Source organism: Oryzias latipes, chromosome 6 (assembly GCF_053564925.1).
Source record: "Oryzias latipes strain Hd-rR chromosome 6, Olatipes_Hd-rR_3.1".
In the NCBI taxonomy this organism is placed as follows: domain Eukaryota; kingdom Metazoa; phylum Chordata; class Actinopteri; order Beloniformes; family Adrianichthyidae; genus Oryzias; species Oryzias latipes.
This window is the reverse complement of record NC_136242.1, coordinates 29,506,549-29,529,423: the sequence shown is the minus strand read 5'-3', so window position 1 is coordinate 29,529,423 and position 22,875 is coordinate 29,506,549. Positions and strand designations below refer to the sequence as shown.

The window sequence follows — 22,875 nt, the reverse complement described above, 5'->3', positions numbered from 1 at the left end:
GATTTTTCGCTTTTTTTTATACCCAAATAATTTGATTTTTAGAAAGAAAAACTAAAACATGAACTTTTGAATCTTAAATGAATCAGCTTTGAAGACCCACTCTTATAGAATATCCTGTTTTTGGTCTTTTAACCCTGTTTTTGTTGCATTTTTCTGATGAAAGATGTTTGTAAAGAATATTTAATATTAAAATTTCAATTTATATATATTTCTTTATGCAAATCAGTGTGAATCAGGAGCTGACAATTAATGTTGTGTGAAAGAGTCTATTTGACTACAAACTCCCTGCTCTGCTCCATTCTGATGCATCCACTTGCAGACAAATAGATCCATGAACGTCTTTGTTTTCCTCGTCTGAACTGGAATGTGGATCCAAACTGTACGGCTGGATAGCTCCAGTATTGCTCGCCATTTTTGTTGCACTGCTAATGCTAGGTTGTGGGTGTGAGGGGCAGTAAACTAGTGGAGGAGCATGTAAACAGAGAGCTCTCAGCAACGGGGAGAGGAAGAGGAGCGGGGTTGCTTTGGGTCAACAGTCTCACCCACATCTCACAGGTGAATGTCTAATGAACTCTTGCTGCTCTGCAGAAACAATGTCCTAGAAAACAACACAGGGTTTTTTTGATCTTGCCCAGAGGTTTTTTAATCATAATTAAAAGAACACTGGGTACGCTTTTACAACACATCAAATGATGATCTAGAAGGGTCGTGAAACATTTGTTTAAATAATCTATTTTCATAACAGACGTTTATTATCATGGCTGTTAGAGGAAGAGCTTAAGTGAAGACGAAAGAGCGTATTTCTAAATGTGGTTTCCCTCCAGAGAAAAAAAATCCTGCTTCTCTTCACACAAGCTACTCAAAGAAACTTGAAGGCCACAAATATGTCCAGACATGAAGTGCTTAGTCTTTGTGGGACGCACCACATACATTTATCTGCTTGTCTTCACTGGTTTGGAGTTAAACAGGGATAAAAATGGAATAAAAACAGGTGGTGTTTCAGAAAAAGGGAATGGGAGGTGAGGAGAGAGGCAGAGCGCGGTTACCATGCCGCCCGAGCTGAAACCCTGGACTATTGAAGCCAGGCATGCAGACGAGAAAGCCAGCCGATAAGCCTGACTGATAAAAGATAGAAAATAGCAGCAGATTTGAACTTTCCCACCGTCCTAAGATCCACAGGGGGAGGAAAGGGGAGTGAGGGGGGTGAGGGGGTGATTCAACTACTTATTGAATCCCCTCCTATCTACAGCAGCTGAGCAAGGCCAGTGAGCGGAGCGGCAAAACGAGGATGAAACAGAGAGAAGCACTGACGGCCGGCAGGGTTCCCACTGCGGAACAATTCCACGGTTCTTCCAGAAAACGCGCAGCGAGCTTGTGACGACGTGGGAATGTCACGACCAGTGGGAGCGACGGGCTCACGCGCTGAACGACGGCGCAGCATCGTCAAGGGAGACAATCATCACACTGCAGGGTCTGATTTAATGAAAGCTTTCCCAAAGAAGTCATGGAAAGGTCAGACAATGCTAGCTGCTGTGCACACACACACACATACACACACACACACACACACACACAGACAAGGTCATCCAGTATGTGAAGCATACCCATCATACTCTTTATCCTCACATCATTTCTCAGAAACTGTTTCTTTCCATATCTGAGCTGCACTGAGCTGATAGAAACACACCCGGCCTTGAGTAAAACGGTGAGAACGAACACACACATACGCACACAGTGACAAAAACACACACCCCACACAGGTAGCACAAAGCTGTTTCAGTGTAGTTTCAACTCCCAAACAAACACATCATCCATTAAGCGAGCATGAGAAGCAGAGCAGGCCAACTTAAAAAAAACAACCACCTCTATTGTTAAAAGTTCTACTTTGACTGGGGCTGCTGACCTTTGTGAATGTGATGGTCCATAGCAACCATTCACGTTTCTTCTTCTCTTCAGCTCATAATTACTTTCTCTCAGTTTTGTGTTTGTGTCCTTAAATACATTTTTTCATTTTCCTTAGCAACCGATGTCTGGACCAAACCCCTAAATTCAAAATTAACAAATACTCGGTCATCGTGGGACAAGCTTTTATCCTGCAAGCTTTTGCTATTTTTAAGGTTTTTGTCCAACAATATAAACCTTTTTTTTTTTACAAGATTACAACACAAACTACCCTATTTAAACACTACTTAATATTTTTAGTAGCGCTTCTCATCCAGACGGCTGAACAACTCTGGAGCCGTTCTCCCAAACTATGACTCTACGAAAGTTTAAAGAAGAAAACACATTTTTATGCTTATGTAGAAAAAAAATCAACTGTTTTAAAGTTTGTGCGGTTACTATGACAACAATTTATGAGGGTCACGGGCAACCAAGGTGATGATTTTATACATTGAGAGAGGGGGAGGGGGGATCTGAAACCTTTCCATGCTTTCCTCGGATCATCTTTAAGTTACAAGAAGCATCTGCTGGACTCGTTGCTGACAAACAGGCTTTGAGATAAAAATATGATAACAAGGTAATCAACATGGAAGCTGATGGCAGAGGAACGAGTTGCTTCTCCTCCAAAGTGGGCGGACCTTCAGGCGGAGTTAGCTTCTGGTCTTTGACCTCTTGCCAGATGTATGGCTGGGATGGTGACAGAAAGCATCTGACCCGCCTGAGTGTCCCTCTGCCTACCCGTGACCTGGAGCTCACCTCTAACCTTCATTCTTCCTCCTCACCAACTTTTTTTCTTTTTTTTAAGCTTACATCCTCCTTCAGCTTTAGAATCATCCGTTTGCTGCGTCATACTCAGACTGAACCCAGACGAAGAGCGAGAAAGAAACATGACTTGAGCAGAAATTTCCCTAGTGGTGTCTGTAGTCATCGTAGAGGAGGGGGGTCGGGTCACAGACGACTGGAACAGCCCACTGTTCCGAACAAGCTGTCATTTTTGAGTCAAACTAAGACTGGAGCTGTGGTTAAACTCGCCAACTTTAAACTAAACCCTGTTTTGGACAAAACCTCCTAGAAATGAACCAGCAGATTAAGAGAAGCTTCATCTTCTCTTCATTCTCACACTTTTGTTTATGGTACTGAAATAATCCAAAACAACATTTTTAACTTTTCCAATTCAACATTTATTTTCCAAATTCCTAATTTCACCGCAAGAACAGCTGAGCCACAATCACCCGCACTAGAAATGAAAGGCGAAAAAAAAAAACGGGGGGGTCTGCATCCATGAAGCTGCACCACGTTCACATGGAACGGCGAAGGGCGGAGCTCCTCCTGCTGGATTCCATCAGCATCTTCAAAGAGTTGGAGACAAAAAAATGGTCTCAGCCCTTCAAACCCTTCTGGTCTCCAAACAGGTTTTACTTCAGGAAATTCCAGAATTTTCTTCTGGTTTTACTCACTTTTATTTTTATAAAATTATCAGCACTTCTGCAAACTGAAATTCAAAAGGAAAAAAAAAAACATTTAGTTTTTTAGACCCAAGAATTTGATTCAAACGATTTGAATTTGCTTTTTTAAAAGCGCCCAAAGTTTATCAGTCAGTTTTGAATGAAGGATTTAGAATCAAGTAGTTTTGTGATCCTTCATTTTGTTATTTTTAGACAATAAAATGCATTTCTGCCTTGTTTTTCTGAAAATCTTGCATAATTTCGGACATTTTTAATCAATTTCCAAAACAAAATGTAAAAAGATCACTCTGCTCATTTGACATTTTAAGTTTCTGTGGCATTTTTATTACCATTTACCATTTTTAAAAACCCACTTGGACCGTCTTTTTTGTCCTTCCTCCATTTCACTTGCCAGTTTTTGCAGAAAGGGACAAGTTTTGAACATCTTGATGGGTTTCTAAACCTTCTAACTCTCATTGAACAGGTAATGCAAACAATTTGTTCAGCCCTGTTCCTTCATGCTTCATTAAACTGACTCCCTAATGCACTTTCTGAGGCAATGTAATACTTTCCCTGTTTTTATTGTGATTTCTCTGCAGTTGGTCATATTTAGGTTTCATCATATTTATAGTCAGTGAGCAACAAATATTGGGATTCAATTTTTAAGAATCCAAAATGTTAAGGGTGACCCACGGGTCGGACTGCAAATCACGTTTCATTCCAAACTGAAAGTGGACCGACTGAATTAGTTTGCGTCAACGGAGATTCCAGGTTCAGTGCTTTATTTTATTTTTTTTTGGAAAGAAAATGATTTGTTAACTGCTTTAAAGATGGATTCCAACCATCTTTTGATCTCTTTTCAAAGTGTTCCCAGTGGTTTTTAAATGATCAATATGACGTTTTTTAGGCAAAAATCAAGAAACCTGCAGCAGTTGCTCATTAGAAATTCGCCTCCGAGTTGTGAGCGGGACCACAGGCATGAAGCAACTCCGCCTCCACTTCCCATCACTCATAACTGAGCCCTCTGTTTATGCGCTCTCCCAGTGCATCAAAAATAGTGAGCAATATCAGAGCTATCCAACCGCTCAGTTTCACGTATCTATTTGCCTGCAAGCGGATGTATCAGGATGGAGCGGAGCAGGGAGCTTGTGACCCGCCCATTGTAGCATCACTGCTGCAGGCTTTTCCAATGGCATTTTCATCTGCTTTTGTATAAAGAGATAACCAGAAATGCGATTTTAAGCTCAATTTCCTTTACATATGTCCTCCATCATCAGAAAAATGCTACAAGAACATGTCAAAAACACCATTTTCCTTGGAGAGGGTGTTTAACTCCACCGATCTCAGAGCTGCAACCTTCAGCTGTGAATCAAACAGGTCCCCTCATTAAGAGAAGCGCCTCTGTGCAGGTAAGCCATTTGTACAACTGCTTCAGCTCTTTCATCAGATTGTTGTCTTTGCCCTGAGAAACCACTCGGTCCTATTAAAACACAACTTCAAGCAAACACCTGCGAGAGGAAACTCCTAATCACACTCTCCTCCTCAGATGTCTTTTGTAATTACTTTTTTTCAGCTCATTAAAAGGATCTGAAATTTCTTCATTTGTATAATCGCTTAAAAGCATCATCTGTGAGACAAGATTGTCTATCCGGTGAGTAAAGACAGATGTAAATTTTCCATTTTGAACCTCCAGGGGAAGATGGAGCTGTTGAGATGTTGCATTTGAGGTCTCTGCATACAGTCAAACAAGCACAGATCAAGCCAGGGCAGAAAAAATGCAATATGCAACCGTTCCACATGACAGAGTCGTGGTGATGCACATCTGCACCATCCGTCTCCGCCGCAGCCCAGAAGAGGAAGCCTCCACCAGCCGAAGAGCCGAGAGAAAAGCCCGAGAGGGAGAGGAGACGCGCTGGGGGAGATAAAAGGGCCGAGAAATGATGAAGATAAAGGAGGAGACAAGAGGGGCAAAAAGAGAAAACAAGAGGGACGAGATGGAGAGATGGAGGAGGGCAGTGTTTTTGTCAGAGAGAGCAGAAATGGAGAAGCAGAAGGGTGGCATGCCACTCACAAGTTGGCTTTGCGTCTGTTATCTCCGCCTCCTGTCACGCGGCTTAAAATAAAAATAAAAATAAAGTGCGATGGTGGCAGCAGAGCCGGAGCGATAGCCCCGCGGAGCATGGAGGGAGGATGTAAAGGAGATAACTGGTTAAATATAACCCGCTGCACGGCTGGCAGCAGAGAAGAAAGGGGGTACGTTCAAGAGGCAGGGCATCAGCGGAGCCCTCAGCCCCCAGATAAGAGCAAAGTTAAGATCAGGGCGCGCGTTTGTGCAAAAAGACGGATCCATAATTACGCTGCAGACGAGCCATCCACACAACAAGCGGAGGGCGAGGGTTCGCCTGAATCTGACGATCCCCGTCTCTGCTGAGGAACTGTCAACACACACACACACACACACACACACAACAGGCTCTCTGATGGGGGAAAAAAAGTGCCTCCCTCAGATGATGGCCAGATTGAGAGAGGGGGGGGGGGGGGGGGGGGGGTTACAGCCAAATGTCAAAGATGATAAATGTAAAGGTGCTGAGACAAGATCACACAGTACAACACACCCAGGTGCAGAAATCCTCTTCTTTCCTTCACAAAAGTCACACACACACTTCCAAAAACACAGACTTCTGACTGTGAAGCTGAAAAGCTGCAGCTGCGGAGCCCCGAAAAGTATCTGCCCCCTGATTTAGGTTTGTGTCTTTGATACAAGGATTTCCATTTCAGGTAGTCAAAGTCATTTTAATCAGTCCTGACGATAACCAAGAAAAACTCTTTTTACTTTTCAAAAACGGTCTGTCCGTCCAAAGCAGACACATTTTCCAGCATTCAGCGGCTGCTAAGGATTCTGGGTTGTTTATTTGGCGTTTGTGATGCTACGTTCACACTGGGCTTGGAAACGCTCGTTCCAGCGACCACCAATGAAAATCCTACGTAGCGGCCTTCTACGTTCAAAACTCTCACAGCACGCACGTTTTTAACTCATTTTCTCAATAAAAGTCTATGGGGCTATGGCTTTTTGGAGCCAGCCGGTACTTCCTGTTTGAAAGGCTTGGGGGGGGGTCACTCAGTCCACTTCTCATATACAGTCAATGGTCTGACCTAAACTGAGTCGAGCTGGTTTTTAGATACGCGCCACTTATGTTTGATTTGAATTGTTATAGTTATCCAAATCAAATAGGAAAAAGTTTAAAAACTAAGGAAGTTAGCACTTTTTTGACTGTTCATATTGTTCAGTGGGCTGTGATCTTTATTTCCAGCAGCAGAGCCGCAGTTCCTGAGCATCCAGCTGCATCACACTTAGACGCCGAGCTCTGACAGCACAGAGATTGGGATGTTAAAGTTGACATCAGGCTGTGTTTACTGCAACATTTACAGAAATGCTGCAGCTCCTCATCTCAGATTGATGGTGGATCTTTGTTTTGGAGCTGCTGCACAAACCTTAAGGGCTGGACGTTTGCAGACGGAGCACAGCAGCCAGATCAGGTCTGCTCTGAATGGATCAAAACACATCAGTCATAAGAAAAGTAGAATTCAGGCAATCCTGCCCCCTCTTTTTTAGTTGAGCTGCATGTTTCTGAGCATCTGTTCCTTCAACAGTGATGCAGCTGCTCATTCAACCCACTCAAAACAGAGAAGATGACTGTGAACGTCAGGAAAAGCCCCCCCCCCCCCCCCCCCCCCCCTTTACCCACTCCACTTACAATCCTCAACAGAACAGCCCCCTCAATAGACTCACACAGGTTCCTGGGGTCCACCATGTCACAGGACCAGGCCCAGCAGACGTCTTACTCAAGAAGCTCAACCTGCCTCATGAGCTGCTGACTATCCTTAATTCCCCAATAATCCAGTCTGTCCTGACCACAGAAGAACATGTTTAAAACACATTTTCTATCTGAATGGGTCTTTGGCAGGTTCTGTAAGCTTCAGTCTGGTCTTTGTGTCTGAAATGTCTGTTTCTGGTTTTGTTTTGTCGTTCTAACTTATTCACAGGTTGTGTTTCATTTGTTCCACTAAAAGGCAGAGGCTTGAAGAAGTGTCAGGAAGAACCAAGAAAGCCCAGCTCCCAGGAAGCAAAACATAGTATGAGAGAGGTGACAAAGACTCCTACGCAAAAAAAGAAAATAAGATCAGACATTTTCTCCAAAAACCCCCACAGACACAGGAACGCTCCTCAGATGGGTTTCCCCACCAGCATCCGGTCTGTGTTTTGCTGACACTCCTGCAGGGTTTGAACCAGCGGTGACCGTCTGGGCAGGAGGTCACGTCCCTGACAGCATTGGGGCGTGTCTTCTCTGGCCCGGCTGACCTCGCTGCGCTGGCTGAGGTGTGTTTTGGACAGCCCTGCAGCCTGTGTGTGTGTGTGTTTGTGTGTGGGTGTGTGTGCTTCCTCAGAGATTATTTTAATATCAGGCTGGTGTGGATTGCTGATAGTGTTTTAAGGCAGGGCCCGGTGGATCGAGCTCTGTTAGTAGCTATCTGTAATTAGTAACCATTCCCCATCGCTGATAAGATAAACTACACCTGACCTTTTCCATTTGGTCACCATGGCAACCTGAAAGCCCCCACCCCAGCGCCACCGCCCTCCCCCTCGTATTATTTTAGTGATTAAACAGCAAATAGTGCCAAAGATGTGAGGAGCTGATAGGGGTGTGATTAATAATAGTCCTCCACGCGGCGCTGTGAAGTGGGCTGAAGAGGAGGAGCCCGCGTGTCAAAGAGTCACGGCGAGACGCCTCGGCTTGGCTTTTTGTGGTGAATAATGGAAATTTAAGATGAGCTGAAAGTGAAATAAAAGCAGCGGGGCCGGGGCGATAGCTGTCTGTCTCCCGGGGTCGCCCTGCGAGGACGGGAATATTAGCGTTACCCTCTCACACACCCACTCGGCTCCACTGTGGCCCTTTCATTCGGGGGAAGTGCTATCTGCGTATGAATAATGAATGCTGGACTCCCGGGTTACCGCGTCCCCACTTTAAAACAACGCGCTGCGGTTTTGGAGAGCCGGCCAGGAGAAGCATCTCCTCCATCTGAGAAGCACAAAGTGAAGCTTTCAATTAGCGTTTGAGGCAACCGTCCCTCCCCATGGAGAACCACACGGACAGAGGAAACGTGCAGATGTGACGAAGAGCCACCATCAGGCAGGTCTCCAGCAGAAAACATCAAGACTAACAAAGGACAAGTTTTTGTTTGTTTTAATCTGTGAGGTTGAACCGTCTTTACTTCTAAACAGATTTTAAATAAATAAATAAATCCTTTTGATTTCAGTTGTAAAATGAAGAACAGCTTACAGGAGGTTCCTCTTTTGGTCACTTTTTAGGCAATTCAATCGTTTTTTTGTTTGTTTCTTTTATGGTGTCAAATCAGGATCAGCTTAGATTGACTGAAAAACCTGATTGTAAATTTAAAAACAGTTTTAAACTTGTAAGAACGCCCCACAAATTGTAATCTTAAAAGAAATATTAAAACTTATATATATATATATATATATATATATATATATATATATATATATATATATATATATATATATATATATATATATATATATATATATATATGAAAATGAAAATTTGGAGAGAGAAAAAACTAAACGTACCAAATAGAAAATAATGTTCATTAATGTTCATTTGTAACAGCTGTTGTTTTGTATTTTCAACTTTTGTTTTTTCATGTCTCTCCCTTTTAGTTCTCAATTTACAGTTTCAATTCAGACTTTTTTTTTCCGGAGTTGATCGTAATTTCACGAAGAGGGATGACGCAGGCGACGCCATGAACAGACGATGTTCTGGAGCGGAAAATTGAGGACTAAAAAGGGAGAGAAATTTTTTTTAAAAAAAGGACAATCCAAAACGACAGCTGTTACAATTAAACATTGTTTATTTGGTAAAAGTTTTAGGTTTATAGTTTTTTTTTTATTTAAGTTACAAGTATTTCTTTAAATTTAAAATATTTCTATTTTCAAATGTTCCATATTTAAGTTTCAAGTTTGCAATGTGTACTTTTGAGTTTAAAACAGTTTTCAAACTTTTTAATTAATAATCAGATTATTCATTCACTACAAGCTGATCCTAATTTGAACTTATAGTTTTTTTATTTTAGAAATGGAAGTTCCAGCTTTGTTTAGCTAAGTAAATATGTTAAAACTCATATTTTTAAAATAGACTGAGGTGAGGCTGTTCAAGCCTGCAGATTTTAAACATGAATAAGAAACAAAGAAGTGAGCTAACTTCATAACTGCTGATAGGAGCGACAATAACAAATTTGGATGAAATGAGATTGAATGGAAAACAGAAGTTTGGCCTGGCAGAAGCCTTAGAGGCTGAGGGTTCACTGTGATTTAAAGCTCCAGATTAGCTGCTGACGTCCAAGTCAGCATTGAAGACCAAACCAAACTCAGCTCTTTATTCTTTGAGTTAAAGGATGACTTCCTGTCCCTCAACAGCACCTACAAAAACTAGCCATTTAAAAGGGATGTAAAAAGTCTCGGGGCTCATTCTCTGATCTCATCTGGTGATTTTTTTTGCAGCTTTCCGGTGTTTTATGGAGACAATTTGACCCCAAGCCGTAGATCCACTTCCCCACAACTTCAGCATCAACCTTTGTTGATCAGAAGAGCTTCCACCAGATCAGGTCCTCGCCGTGAGGAAGTCCTCGCTCTTTATCTGCCTGCGTTTGCATACAGGCGAAACGGCGGGTAGCAATGCAAAACAGAACCAGTTGACTGAAAGGTCAGAGAGGCAGGCCGGCAGGAGCAGCAGAACATGGTTTAACGATATCAGTCAGATCATTTGGCTGATACTGGCTGGGGGGGGGGGGGGGGGGGGGGGGGGTTCCCTTACATGAAAAGGGGAAAAGGCTTGTAACTTCACCTGAGGACGGTTCTACTGCAGGAAGTGCACGTCTCCGCCGAACCAACCACGGATAGAAACTGCTTAGCCTTCATGAAATGAAAACATCCAACCCAAATTTCCTGCATTTTTGAGGACAGTGAAGGTCACACTACAGCAGATCAAACCAAAACAGGAAAGAGGAGAAATCCTGAACAAGAAGCAATAAGCTCTTTTCCTGAAACTTGATCAGTTCATCCACCGGTTTGATCATCCCGGATCAAGATCAACAGGTCCCAAATAACACTCAGCTGTTTAACTAAATGTAAACAATTAGTAAATTTGTTTTAATAAAACATACATGAATGAAGTGAACATATATCTGGAGTTTATGCAGGTTTGCTCCATAGGAAGTCCCTGTTTGAGTTAAATTTATCCGTTAATGCTTTTAAACTTCTTTGCAAACATCCACACTAATTTACTGAGCATTAACCACATTTGACAATGAGGATAATAAGGACAAATAAGATTTTGTGCTGGTGCGTGACCACATAAAAAAAACCAATGGGGTTTATGTTACAAATCATCACATCATTTTATTTTCTATGTTAGGAATGTCCTTTTTAATGTGTAAACAAATTAAATTAAATTCCAAAACAATTCATTTGATTCACTTCAAACTTTGATTTGTGGGACAAGGTTTAGTTTCTGTTCGATATGATTTGTGTATTTGCAAAACAACAACAACAAAACTACAAATTCTGAAAAATATATGTTTTTATTTGCTAATAAGCGAGTTATAATGACGAAGAACCTTTTCAATTGTCTCATAATAAGGCTGAATCCAAAGTGCTTCCCTGGCCTTCTGGCTCCTCCCTATTGGAGCAATAGGGAGGAGTCAGAGGGCGGAGCCACACTATTGCTCCAACTTTAGTGACATTTGAAGGTGTAGTGGTGTCCAAAAGTGTTTGTTTAACCCTTGTGCTATCTTAGATGACCCCACCCTTACATTGACGTGTTCTCCCTACCATGACAAAGGTGGATAAAGGTGGAAAGATTTCATGTAATCCATGGACACCAGTGAAGATCAGAAATCATTGAAGAAAAAAGGTTCAGAGCACTGTCTAGTGGGTCTAGATGACCCAACTCCCAATGTTAAAGTGCCTAGGATAGCACAAGGGTTACGGAGGACCCGTGGCGACTCAGAGCTGGCTGTTCCTCCGGCGGTAAAGTGATGAGGAGAAACTCGCATGAAACTCATCGAGCGGTAAAAACGTCCAAATTTGAAGACACTGACTTTTCCAAATCTCTCTGCTTGGAGGGATAAATGTAGGGATAGGGAGAAGCGTACGGGTAGGAAAGCAATACGGATTCGGCATAATAAGGATGGTGCAATGCAATAACACAATAAATAATAAATCATTCTTAAATTTAAATTCTTAAACTATGGTGCAGTAATTGTTTTGTTTTTTTCTAATTGTGGCAACGCTAGTTGTTATAACCCTTTACTGCAGCCTCTCCTCCACCAATCAATGTCAGCACAGAGGCAAAGACAGTGTTTAGGTGAACTGCTTCTTTACTTCACACCCCAGCGGATTATTTTAAGTTTTGGGGAAATCAAATTTAAAATCTCCTCCGCGTGCCGTCTCCGGGGGGAGGATGACCGGATTATCACGGCCACCATTCTGTTTTTGTTTCTTAGGTTTGAGCTGCAGAATGAGGACAGAGGGGGGGTCTCTGGGAGGGGGGTTAAAGGAATGCTGCTGCCCGGGCGGATTTAGCCAATCAGATGAGTGTCAGCCGTCCACAGATGTTTCAGATAACAGGGATTCGGGTGTATCTGTGGAGAATTCTTCTCCTTACAGTGGAGCAGATAATGTATGCTGTCCGCTGCTGAGTGATGTGGATGAGGGAGGATCACACACACACACACACACACACACACACACACACACATATGAAAGTTTATATACCGCTGCTGGTATAAGCACTTCTCGGCTGCTCTTTGAAGGCCGTGCCACTCTCAAACACACACACGCAGGGACGCTGTGTGCCCACATGATTGCTTGAGTAAGCGAATTAGCCTCGGCGATGGCTGAGGAGGCAATAAGTTGGCAGAAAAGAGGGATAATCTTTTATCTTTCAGCCTCTCAAATGATTTCTTAAAGTCTGTATCACTTCCCTGACAGTTGACGTTCCACTTTTTCCCCCCTTTCATTATTTATTTATCTATTTCTGCTTTGTGTGAATTCAGCTAAAATACTTCTAAAGCGCTTAATGGCTCTATCGCCGTCTCAGATCTGCTGCCACATGCTGCCTTCTCTGTGCCCCTCCCACCCCCACCCCCCACCCCACCCATTTCTGGAGATATTCCCCATTCCGGCCCCAGAAGAGCTGCTGCTTTATCAAACTGTCTTGACGAGAATGACACGGCCAATTATTGACAAATTATTCCTTCACAGAATGACGGTAAGACAAGGAGAGGACCCCCCCCCCCTTTCCTCCCCCCATCCCCACACAGGCCTGGGGAGATGGGCGTCTGTCTATCAGATTCTATTAGGAGCTCGGCACTTTGGTGAACAAAGCTGCTCGCTCCCCGCCACGCATTAACTGCCATTATATGCTCCTAAACTTTGTAGCGATCACATTTGTTCCCTTTCTTTCTCTTTCTTTTTTGCACATTTTTCATCTCCCTTAGAGCTGAGCTGAGAAGCACAGATGAGGTGGTGGGGGTTTACGGGGGGGGTGATGGAGGACGATATGTCTGCATGAATGACAGGCGTCACCCATAGCCTTAAAGTTTAAATTGAAGCCACATTAGTTGTCACAATCGGGAAATTTGTTCTCCGTGTTTGACCCCCTCACCTGGGGGAGCGGTGAGCTGCAGACACAGCCGCACTCGGGATCCATTTAGTGGTTTAACCCCCCCCCCAATCCAACCCTTAATGCCGGGTGTCAAGCTGATAGGCAGTTTAAAGTGTCTTTGGTATGACTTGATTCTGGATTTGAACTTATAACTGACTAAGAACGCACACTCTACCATAGAGCCACTGAGTTGGAGGAGTCAGAACTCACGATTTTAAATTAGAACTCAGTTAAGACGATTGTGAATTCACTAGTTTTACAGGGAGAATTTTTGCCATTCTAAAAACAAAAATGTAAAAAAAAAATATTTTATAAAACAAAATTAAACAATAAGTACTGCAGATTTTTATCTACCACCTGAAGCGCATAAGCTGGTCTGGACCATTAAATGGACTATTGATCTATTTTCAGTGTTCCTAGCTGTCTTTTAATTATAATTATGACGTTTTTAGCCAAAAATCAAAGAACTTGTCGCGTTCAAGGACATACAGTGTAGTTTCTGCAGAGCGGCTTTACTTCATTACTTACTTCATTAGTAATTTGCCTCCGGGTTTTGGGCGGGATTGTTGGGACGGAGTAAATCCGCCCATACTTCCTGTTATCCATCTGTTTCGAAACTCTCCCACAAGCATACAGACTCCTCACACCCCCCCATTTAACATTAGTGTTGAACAAAAATGGCGAGCGATATCTGAGCTATCCAGCCGTTCAGTTAGGATCCAGATTCCGACGTACATGGATCTATTGGTCTGCAGGTGGATGTGTCGGAATGGAGTGAAGAAGGGAGCCTGTGCCCCGCCCAGCGTGTCTTCATCATCACAAATAAGCTTATTTTAAGCTTAATTTTAAGATGAATTTTTTTTATAAATGTCCTCCATCATCAGGAAAAGGCTCTAAGAGCATGATAAAAACACAATTTTCATGTTAGTGGGTCATATATGTTTCTGAAGCCATATCCGTTCAGAAACATCAGAATCCAAACTCAATGTCGACCATCTGAAGAGGGTAAAGTCTGAAGAAGGTGGAGTTGAAACGCTTTCGGGTCACTCCCGCACTTTCAGGGGAGGGAGCGGCTGGAAAGCTTCAGTCCTGCAGCAGCTTCGTTTCTGTCTTTGCTCCTCAAATCCCCAACAGCCTTTTCCCTCAAACAAAAAGCCATTTCTAAAGAGCACTGGTGTAAAAAGATATGGCCTCTGTAAACTGGCCCAGCAGTCTTTGGTCAGCCAACTAATCAATTCTTTATCTGGGACTTCATTGCTTTTGTGAAGCGCCTTTCTTATCTTCTGGATCATAATCTGAGGGACTTTGAGGCCCGATGGTCTGATGAAGATAAAAAGCTGTCGATGAGCTCCACAAAATGTTGAAATACGTTGTTTTCTTTAAAGTTTAACTGTTGGAACTCTTCAGCAAACATCAAAAGCACCTAATTATTCCACCCCAACCAGAGGAGTGTGAGCAGAAACGTGCAGATGTCCAACCTCAAAACTTCAAACACGGCTTTTTTGGGGGGGAATAAAAGGAGGAGAAAGAAAAAAAAGGAGAAGTTTGGAGGTTAAAGTCCAGACAAGAGCAGACCTAATGGGAAAAGAGGGAAACAAAACACCCACCAGCACTTTTTCCCCTCCCTTTCCGCCAGCCCCCCTCCCTCCCACACAAGTCCACATCGTCGGTAACGAGGGTGCAGCTTCTTAACATTCATCATTGGTGAACTCTGAAACTTTATCAGCTCCGGAGAGCGGCGCCACGGCCCCGGCCCCGGCTTTCTCAGCTCTCAGATAGGGCCGATAAGGCACTGATAGATTACAGCAGATTGTTTTACTTCAGGGGACACTGCTGCTGCTAATACTAATACAGAGACGACAGGACCTGATGGAGGGGGCGGTGCAGGGATGGTGCAGAGGTGAGGCTGGCAAAGCCGCGGCGGGATGGAGGAAACCACAGTCCGACACGTCCCTAGCCTTTTTTATGTTGCACAAGCATGATTAAAACGAGACGCAAATACTTTATTCAAATATTCCTGCTGAATGTCTAACAAAGTCCCAAGTTTACGGCTTATTAAATCCCTTTTTTCTCCCTTCATGTGATCTTAATCTCAGCTCATAAAAATCTAACCTCAGAAAATAAAACTAGAACCTCGCACAATCTCTTTGCAGAAGCATTAAATTAACGGTTTATCATATTTTCTTTCACTTCATTAATCTTCCAACGGTTTCCTTTGATTTCAGTTATGGATTTCTGCAGGTACCCTCTCCATCCCGATAAAGCCAGCAGCCCATTATTGAATAAAATTGCTATTAAAAATGCAGCCGTCCTCCTGCAGAAGAGCTTTCACGGTTCAGAGTTTAAGTGTAAAACACGTGACGGTAGCAGGAAGTATTTACACCCTCCCCACCCTGTCTGAAGCTTCTGCAAGCTCAACTCTGTAAATACCATAAAAAACTATTATGCACTAATAGGAGCTCTGAAATCCTCTGGTTTAGTTCAAAGGTAAGCTGGCTGCTTGTTCTTTGGATAAAAATGACTCTAAAGACTCAAAAATGACACCAGTTTCTGTGCCACTTTAAAAATTTGGGGATTTTTAACCTTTTAAAGTTGTCAGCTTTCAAAATAAAAGCCCCACAAACAAAAGGACGGTTTCTCTTTATTTATGTAACCTCATCAGGTGCAGGAGAAAAGCAGATCCCAAACAAGTTACATTTTCTACATTTATGAAAGGTAACTTCTTATTAGGGAGCAACAAAAAAAATTCCAAAATGGCAGGAAAAACTAAGGTTCAGCAGGTAGATGGTGCAGAAATCCAAACTTCTTCATAAGAATCCTAACAGTAGAAACATGTACAAATAAATATTTATATACAGATCAAAGTACTAAATGCCCTGACGATGGACTTCTCTTTTAACTGATCATCATATTTTATAATAAGGACTTTATTACAATTACAAATGCTTAAAAAAACTCACATTTTTAAGGGTATGAACAGGTTGCAATGACATCATCAGTGATCGCCCACTGGCCACGCTGGAGGACAATGGTGGAACAAAGAGCAAGTGAACATGAAATTAGGGAATATTACAGGCCTAAAGATCCTGTAACCTGTCAGCAAGAAATAATAAAACATTGACCGGATAGATCCTTAGTGTCTTAAGCAGGGGTCTGCAACCGTCAACATTTAAGGAGCCATTAGGATCCATTTCACACTGACCAAAGCCCAGCAGGAGCCACAAAGTCTTAGTTCATTCTTGACAATAACAAAACATAGATTTGTGTTCATGCTATGTTACTATATAAATGAACTGTTGCTTTTTTGGCATAAATAAAACAAAGAGAAAATAGTCTACAAGTCAATGCTTTTGACAGAGGTTCACATGACTCCCTTTCAAAATAAAAGACACATAAGTTCATCTCAATGTAGTCGTATATAGTGTGATGTAAGCAGTGATTTTAAAAAGTTCTTTTTACCATTTGTGATGACGAATATGACTTACGTAAATGAAATCAGTCACTTTAAGTCCTTTAACTTGATCAAAAATAAAAATTAGCCTTATAATCCAGGCCGCCTTAATTTTGGTTGTGTTTTCTGACCTTTAAATGATATTCTTTACTACATGGCACAGAAAAATCTATGAAAATATTTTAGTCTGACTTGTGATAGATACTGTCCTTAACTTTCATTTCCCCATGTATTAGACCTTGTGCAATATCTTGTTTTTGTTGATTTGTGAAAAAGAAATAAAGAAATTGAAGAAAAAAAGTGATAGGTACTGTCCTTTAACTGTTTGTGAATGATTTGAGTAAAGTTATAGTTATTTATCCTTTTTTTAAACTTACGTTTTACTTTACAGTCATTTTCTAAAATGAAAAACTTTTCTTTAACCAGAGAGCCACAATGGAGGGGTGTAGCTCATGAGACTCAGGTTGCAGACCCCTGATCTAAAGAAAGGCCAATTTAAGGTGGAACCAGCTGCTTCTGTCACCTGGATAATACAATGCAGGAGAACAGAGGCACAAAATCAGACCACGTCAAGATCCAGACGCACAAAATTAGTCTATGTCAGGATGGGTTGGTGACGTTGAGACAGTGTCCCCAAAAACTAGACGTTGCAGTAATCACAGCCAGGGTAAGTAGTCTTTGCATATTTGTACACACAAAGGGATACAAAAAACTCACTGCTGCTCACTAACACTATACCATCCAGCACATATATGTTCACACACATGCATCAGCCTCACTCACATGACTATGGCCTAGCAGATAAAGCAAACAATAATAATCACATTTATAACATAAAAATCCTCAGATTCACTTCCCAAAATATTTACACCATCAACTTTTTAAATGCATAAACGAGTGTGTATTTAGCTCAATTTTACAGATTCTAATTAACCTTTGACCAAATGATGAGAGCAAACTTATAGATAAGCCTAGATCATTTTAGTCCTTCTTATTTGGTCTCACCAGTCATTCCTCCCGTCGCTCAATCAACAAGTTTTTGGTCGTTTCTCCCCAATGACTGCAAGCAATCTAAAATATCCATGATCTGGTTTTCCGGTTGTGGCCCCAGAAGCACCGCAGGTGTTGACCATATTGTGCCTCAGATTTAAATGAATTAACTCGGCGTACAGCGTAGTGATGTCTTGCTGGCGATCATGAACGTTCGCTTGCCCTCTGGTATGACACACAGGAAGTTCTGTGACGTCATTAAAGTCTATGCTGATGACAATCAGCTTCACATTTCAAACGTTAGAAGCTCAATTTAAAAAAACAATTAAAGCTGGTACTTTGTCAATTCTTTTTTCAAGATTGTAGCAAAATGCCAAGAAGCTGCTAAACCTTTGAGTGAGGTTTTTTTTTTTTTTCCACAGCGGTATGACTGCCATTCCCACAGCGACCTTGGAAAACTGGTTCATGCATTCATCACAAGCCAGCTGAATCACTGCAGCTCTTTTCTTACTCAAGATATTCCCAGAAGGTTCTTCATCTGATCCACACGGCTGCAGTCAGATTACTGACTGGACTGTTACTGTGATTCCATCTCTGCAGAGCCGTCCTCCTTCTCATATATAGAAACTTGACTGTTATCTTGAAGGTGTTACTGTTACGTCCAACAGAAGCTGAAGGCTGATGATCCACAGTGGGAAAGGCTCCTTTTGTTTTCAAACTCTATAGCTTAATCTTTGGCAATTCACTCAAGTTCGTGAAACATTAGAAGACCATAAGCAGTGCTTTATTTTCTATCTGATAAGAATGGTGATCTGCTCTGCTCCATTCTGATGCCTCCACTTGCCGTCATCATAGATCCATGTACTGTACGTCTTTGTTTTCCTCTGAGCTGGCCTCTGGATCAAAACTGTAGGACTGGATTGCTCCAATATTACTCATCATTTTGTTAGGTTGGGCATGTGTGAAGGGCTGTAAGCTAGCAGGAGAGGGTGTAAATAGATGGAGGATAGGAACAACAACTGCACCAACAATTTCACCCACAATTCATGGTGGAATTGCTAATGAACTCCTGCCACTCGGGAGAAAATATGTCCTAGAAAATGACTTTTTGGGGGGGTTTTTTGCAAAAAATTGCATAATCATGATTAAAAGACCACTTTTAGAGGGACTTTGGAAGCACAACATGTGGAATTTAGATGTGATTGGGGTGGGGGGTCTGCCGAGCCACCTGTCATCTTGTGCACTGCCGGTCTTTGGCGTGAGGTGACCGTCGGGGCGCCTGGCTCCCTCCTCAGCTGTCGGCGGTGACGTTCGGGTCCGTCACTGTGGAAACCCAGACCTGTGCCGCTCCGCTTCTGACAGACGGAGGCCGGCTTATCTGAGCTCGCCAGGATGTGAGCGTGCACGCCGGTGTGTGCATGTAATGAAATGGTGTCAGGGTGTCATAAAGAGTTAAATGAGCTCTAATCTGCTAACAGCAAACAACGGCTAAAAATTATCAACACTCAGCTGGCATGCCGTACAAAAACCTTTATGTAAGAATGACAAAATGCACCACACAAAACCATTAGTGTGTGTGTTTGTGTGTGTGTGGGGGGGTCCTATGTACTGGTCTTAATTTCTGCGTCAACATTTTATCAGCCAACCCCCATGAATAATCTGCACGGTAATTTCTTTCTTTCTCCCCTTTTTGTTCCTGGCATTTTGCTGGAGCAAGATAAGGCCTAAAAAACAACAGAAGGGCTCGCAGAGTGAAAAAACGACAGATAGATAACATTGATATAAACTCCTACACAAGGCAGCCACTCTCCTATCTCGGCTTTTTATCACTGTTGCGCTTTTTTTCTTCTCTTTCTTTCTCAGGCTTCCACTCCCCGCTCTTTGTGGACTCTCAGGACAAAAAACAAAACAAAATCTGCCCTTAAAAAAACCCAAAGAAGGACTCTGGTATCAAATTAACCTTTATGGGGATTTTTCCGCATCCTCTGCCTGGTTAAAGTGTAAAACTCGGCGGTGTTAGAAGTGGTTACACATAAACTAAAGACTCTGTGGCCAGAGAAAGAAAATATATTTAGATAAGTGATCTGGTGAGGTGGGAGGGGAGCTGCTTATTAGCAGACACAGACAGGAAGATTAGCTGGTGGAGGCACACACACACACACACACACACACATACACACAAACACACACCATCTAGTCCCAGCCTACACTGCAGCCATATTTCTGAGAAAAGGGAAAAACTATTTTGCTCGCAGACTTATCGTTGCTGTGTGTTAGACAGAAAAAGTCTCTCTGGCTGTAATCTATCAAGGTCAGCGAGTGTGGCCCCAGCAAACGTGCCGTTCCATCCCGCCGCTTCCCGCCGGAGAGCGCAGCGTCTGAGCGAGCCGGATGACCAGAACACGAGCTGGCCTGCTTCTCGTGTGGCCACGGGAGCGAGGGTGGGGTTACAATCCGCGAGCTGAGACAAAGGCGCCGTGTGGTCGGAGCACACCTGCACTCACCTGTACCGCTCACAGAGGTCCAGCCCTGGGTAATCAGGTTCACCTTCATCTACGGTCTAAGAGACACCAGATTTAGGATCGTGCTCCCATCAAAATTAATTTTGCTTATTTAGGTCTGGGATTTCTTCTCAAATCTTCAAAACAAACAATATTTTTTTCAAAAAAATTCAAAGAGGAGACCATGGTTACCCCACAACAAAGATCTTTCTCTTTCCTCTGACCTCTGACCTCTCTGACTGAGTTTCCACTCCACTATGAAGCTTTTTTCCTGTGATAACTTTTTTACAGAAAGTGCTGCTCTTCAAAAACCTGGCTTTGAATAGATGCTCGCCTTGTTCTCTATTCATCTAACCCATGAATGAATGTCCTTTAAACTTACTTCCTGCTCTCTTTTTCAGGGAAAGCAGGATCAAATAAGTTGTTTTAAAAATCAAGTTCCAAAAGTTTTTAGAAAAAATGATTAATTTCTAGTTAAATTGTTAATCAAATTGGGTCACATTTTCTCCTCTGGTCTACACATCAAGACATCGGTTAACTTTCAGAGTCGAGACATGCTTTGATTTCTGCTTGAACGTTCAACTTCAAGCATCTTGAACACACAAAACGTGGACTTTAGGTTGGTAAGTCAGTCAAGGACAATTAATTCAATTCAATTTATTTATATAGCCAAATATTTACGACAATAGTCATCTCAATGGGCTTCGGTAACTGTGTTATAAACATGAATCATAAAAAACAATGTCATAGAATTCAAAAGATAACAGCTAAACTAAACTAGACCCTCCTTCTCTGTAAGGAAAAACTATTCAATTCAATTTTCAATTCAATTTTATTTGTATAGCCCAAAATCACAACAACAGTCGTCTCGATGGGCTTCGAAGTAAAACATGAACTCAAAAGGATCACGAATACAAAGAGTTCAATAGGAAAATACTAAAATGATCTAACAAACTGACTAAGCTATACTTGCATCCCTGCCCTTAGACCCCCCTTCGCGGGGAGTGTATGCATATGAAACTCCATCCATGTTTGCTTTTCTGAAGTCCTCCTGGGGCCTGTTTCAGAAAGGAGGTTAAGTGTAAACTCTGAGTGTGTTAACCCTGAAATCAGGGAAACCCTGGGTTTTCCGTTTCAGAATGGGAGGTTTGTTAAACCAGAGAAAGCAGAGTAAGTCAAACCCGTTTCTGAAAGAGAGGTAACTTATACTCTGAGTCAGTGTCCATGGTTACTTATGCTGTGAACCAAACCTGGTCGGGAGCAGGTTTTATTCTCTAAACTCAAGGTTTCTGCCGGTCCCCTCCCATTTTTAAAGACGAAGCGGTATTTTTCGCTTTAACCTTCATTGCCCAAATTTCCGTCACACAGAGACAAGTGACAAGAATGGCTTGTCCTTTTTTGGAGGACCCAATAGACGAGGAGGCTGCATTAATTCCTAGAGAATTACATTTACGTTGTGCAAGGATTTTGAGACCTAGACTCGATCTTTTTTCATTTCCCCATACGTTTTTGTTTGAGCGTTACTGTTTGTCGTTGCAGTCAATTACATATATACAATGAAAACAACATTAGGTATATGTAGATGTTTCATATATCAAATATTGTCAACAAAGCCTACATCCATGACATGCTCAAATTTACCTGATTGAATTATGTTTTTATACTTCATTTTTAGCTGCTGCCATGTTCTTTTAATTCCTGCAGGATTGCATCTACATGAAAATGAAATCAGGGACATTGAATTAGATTAATGTAACAATTACTTTTAGGAAACACAATTTGCTAGTACTGCTTAATTTCGTAATCCCATATAAACCTATACCACTTGATCAATACAAGGGTAGACAAAAGTTCACTTTTAAAAACACAATTGCATGTATTAATATTAAACTCACCAAGGTTTGCAAGAGGGGGAGGTTAACAAAAAAGTCCTCTAAACATTACCGACGTTAAATGCATTTTTCCCCACGATTGGTTCTGTACACTATGCAGCATTTCATGCATTTACACCAGGAATAACACTTCAAAAGTACACCTAAATATCGCCATTTTTATTTCACTCCTTACGCTATTTAAAAAGTTATTACAGCCAATATTTTATAACAATGATTTAAATGCAAACTTGCGCATTAACTTGAGCAGCTATGTTTTCCCACGCTAACTGTCTCTGTTTTGCAGATGCAGCGGTGTTGCTTTTCTTCCGGAATATGTGCTCATATTCACTGTAACTCTGCAGCAGCACGTCAAGTTCAGCTGGCGAAAAATACGCAGACCTCTTTTTTTCACGGTTGCCATGGTGACTCGTGATATCTGCGCTCCATTGATAATGGCTTCTTATAGTCGCGGTGCGGACGCTAAACTCCGAATCAGTCCACTCAGAGTTGATTGACCTAACTCCGATCAGCTTCTCTGAAACAGAGAACTCAGAGTTGTTAATCTCTCGATTGACCAACTCAGAGTTCAAGTTTAACCTCAGAGTTGGTTGAACTTCCTTTCTGAAACAGGCCCCTGGACATTTTCACACTTGAATGATTCTAGGACAGTGTAAACACTTAATATTTAAACTCCAAAGCCCTAAAACATTAAAGCCCCACTCCGATCATCATTTCATCTATTTTCAAAGCGTTCCCTGTGATCTTTTAATATTGATTATGCCGTTTTTTTTTCTAGGACATAGTTTCTGCAGAGCAGCAGTAGTAGTTCATTAGAAATTAACTTCTGAGGGAGGTGTGGGAGGAACTGATGGAGCAGAGTAAGCCCGCCCCCATTTCCCATCATCTGTTTACACTCTCTCTCGCTAGCTT

At 42.1% G+C, this 22,875-nt stretch overlaps 1 protein-coding gene across 3 annotated transcripts in view; it reads right to left on the bottom strand.

The window, feature by feature from the left end:
- Nucleotides 1-22,875, bottom strand: part of zfpm1 (zinc finger protein, FOG family member 1) — a 91,009-nt gene that overhangs the window by 54,699 nt on the left and 13,435 nt on the right. The window contains exon 1 of one of the 3 annotated variants that reach the window (XM_023956001.2): nucleotides 18,799-22,513. The exons of the other annotated variants lie outside the window; for them this stretch is intronic. Coding sequence (XP_023811769.1) covers nucleotides 18,799-18,805 — 7 coding nt within the window. The 5' untranslated portion in view covers nucleotides 18,806-22,513. Of the gene's footprint in view, nucleotides 1-18,798; nucleotides 22,514-22,875 lie in introns of those variants that run through there. 3 annotated transcript variants of the gene reach the window in all.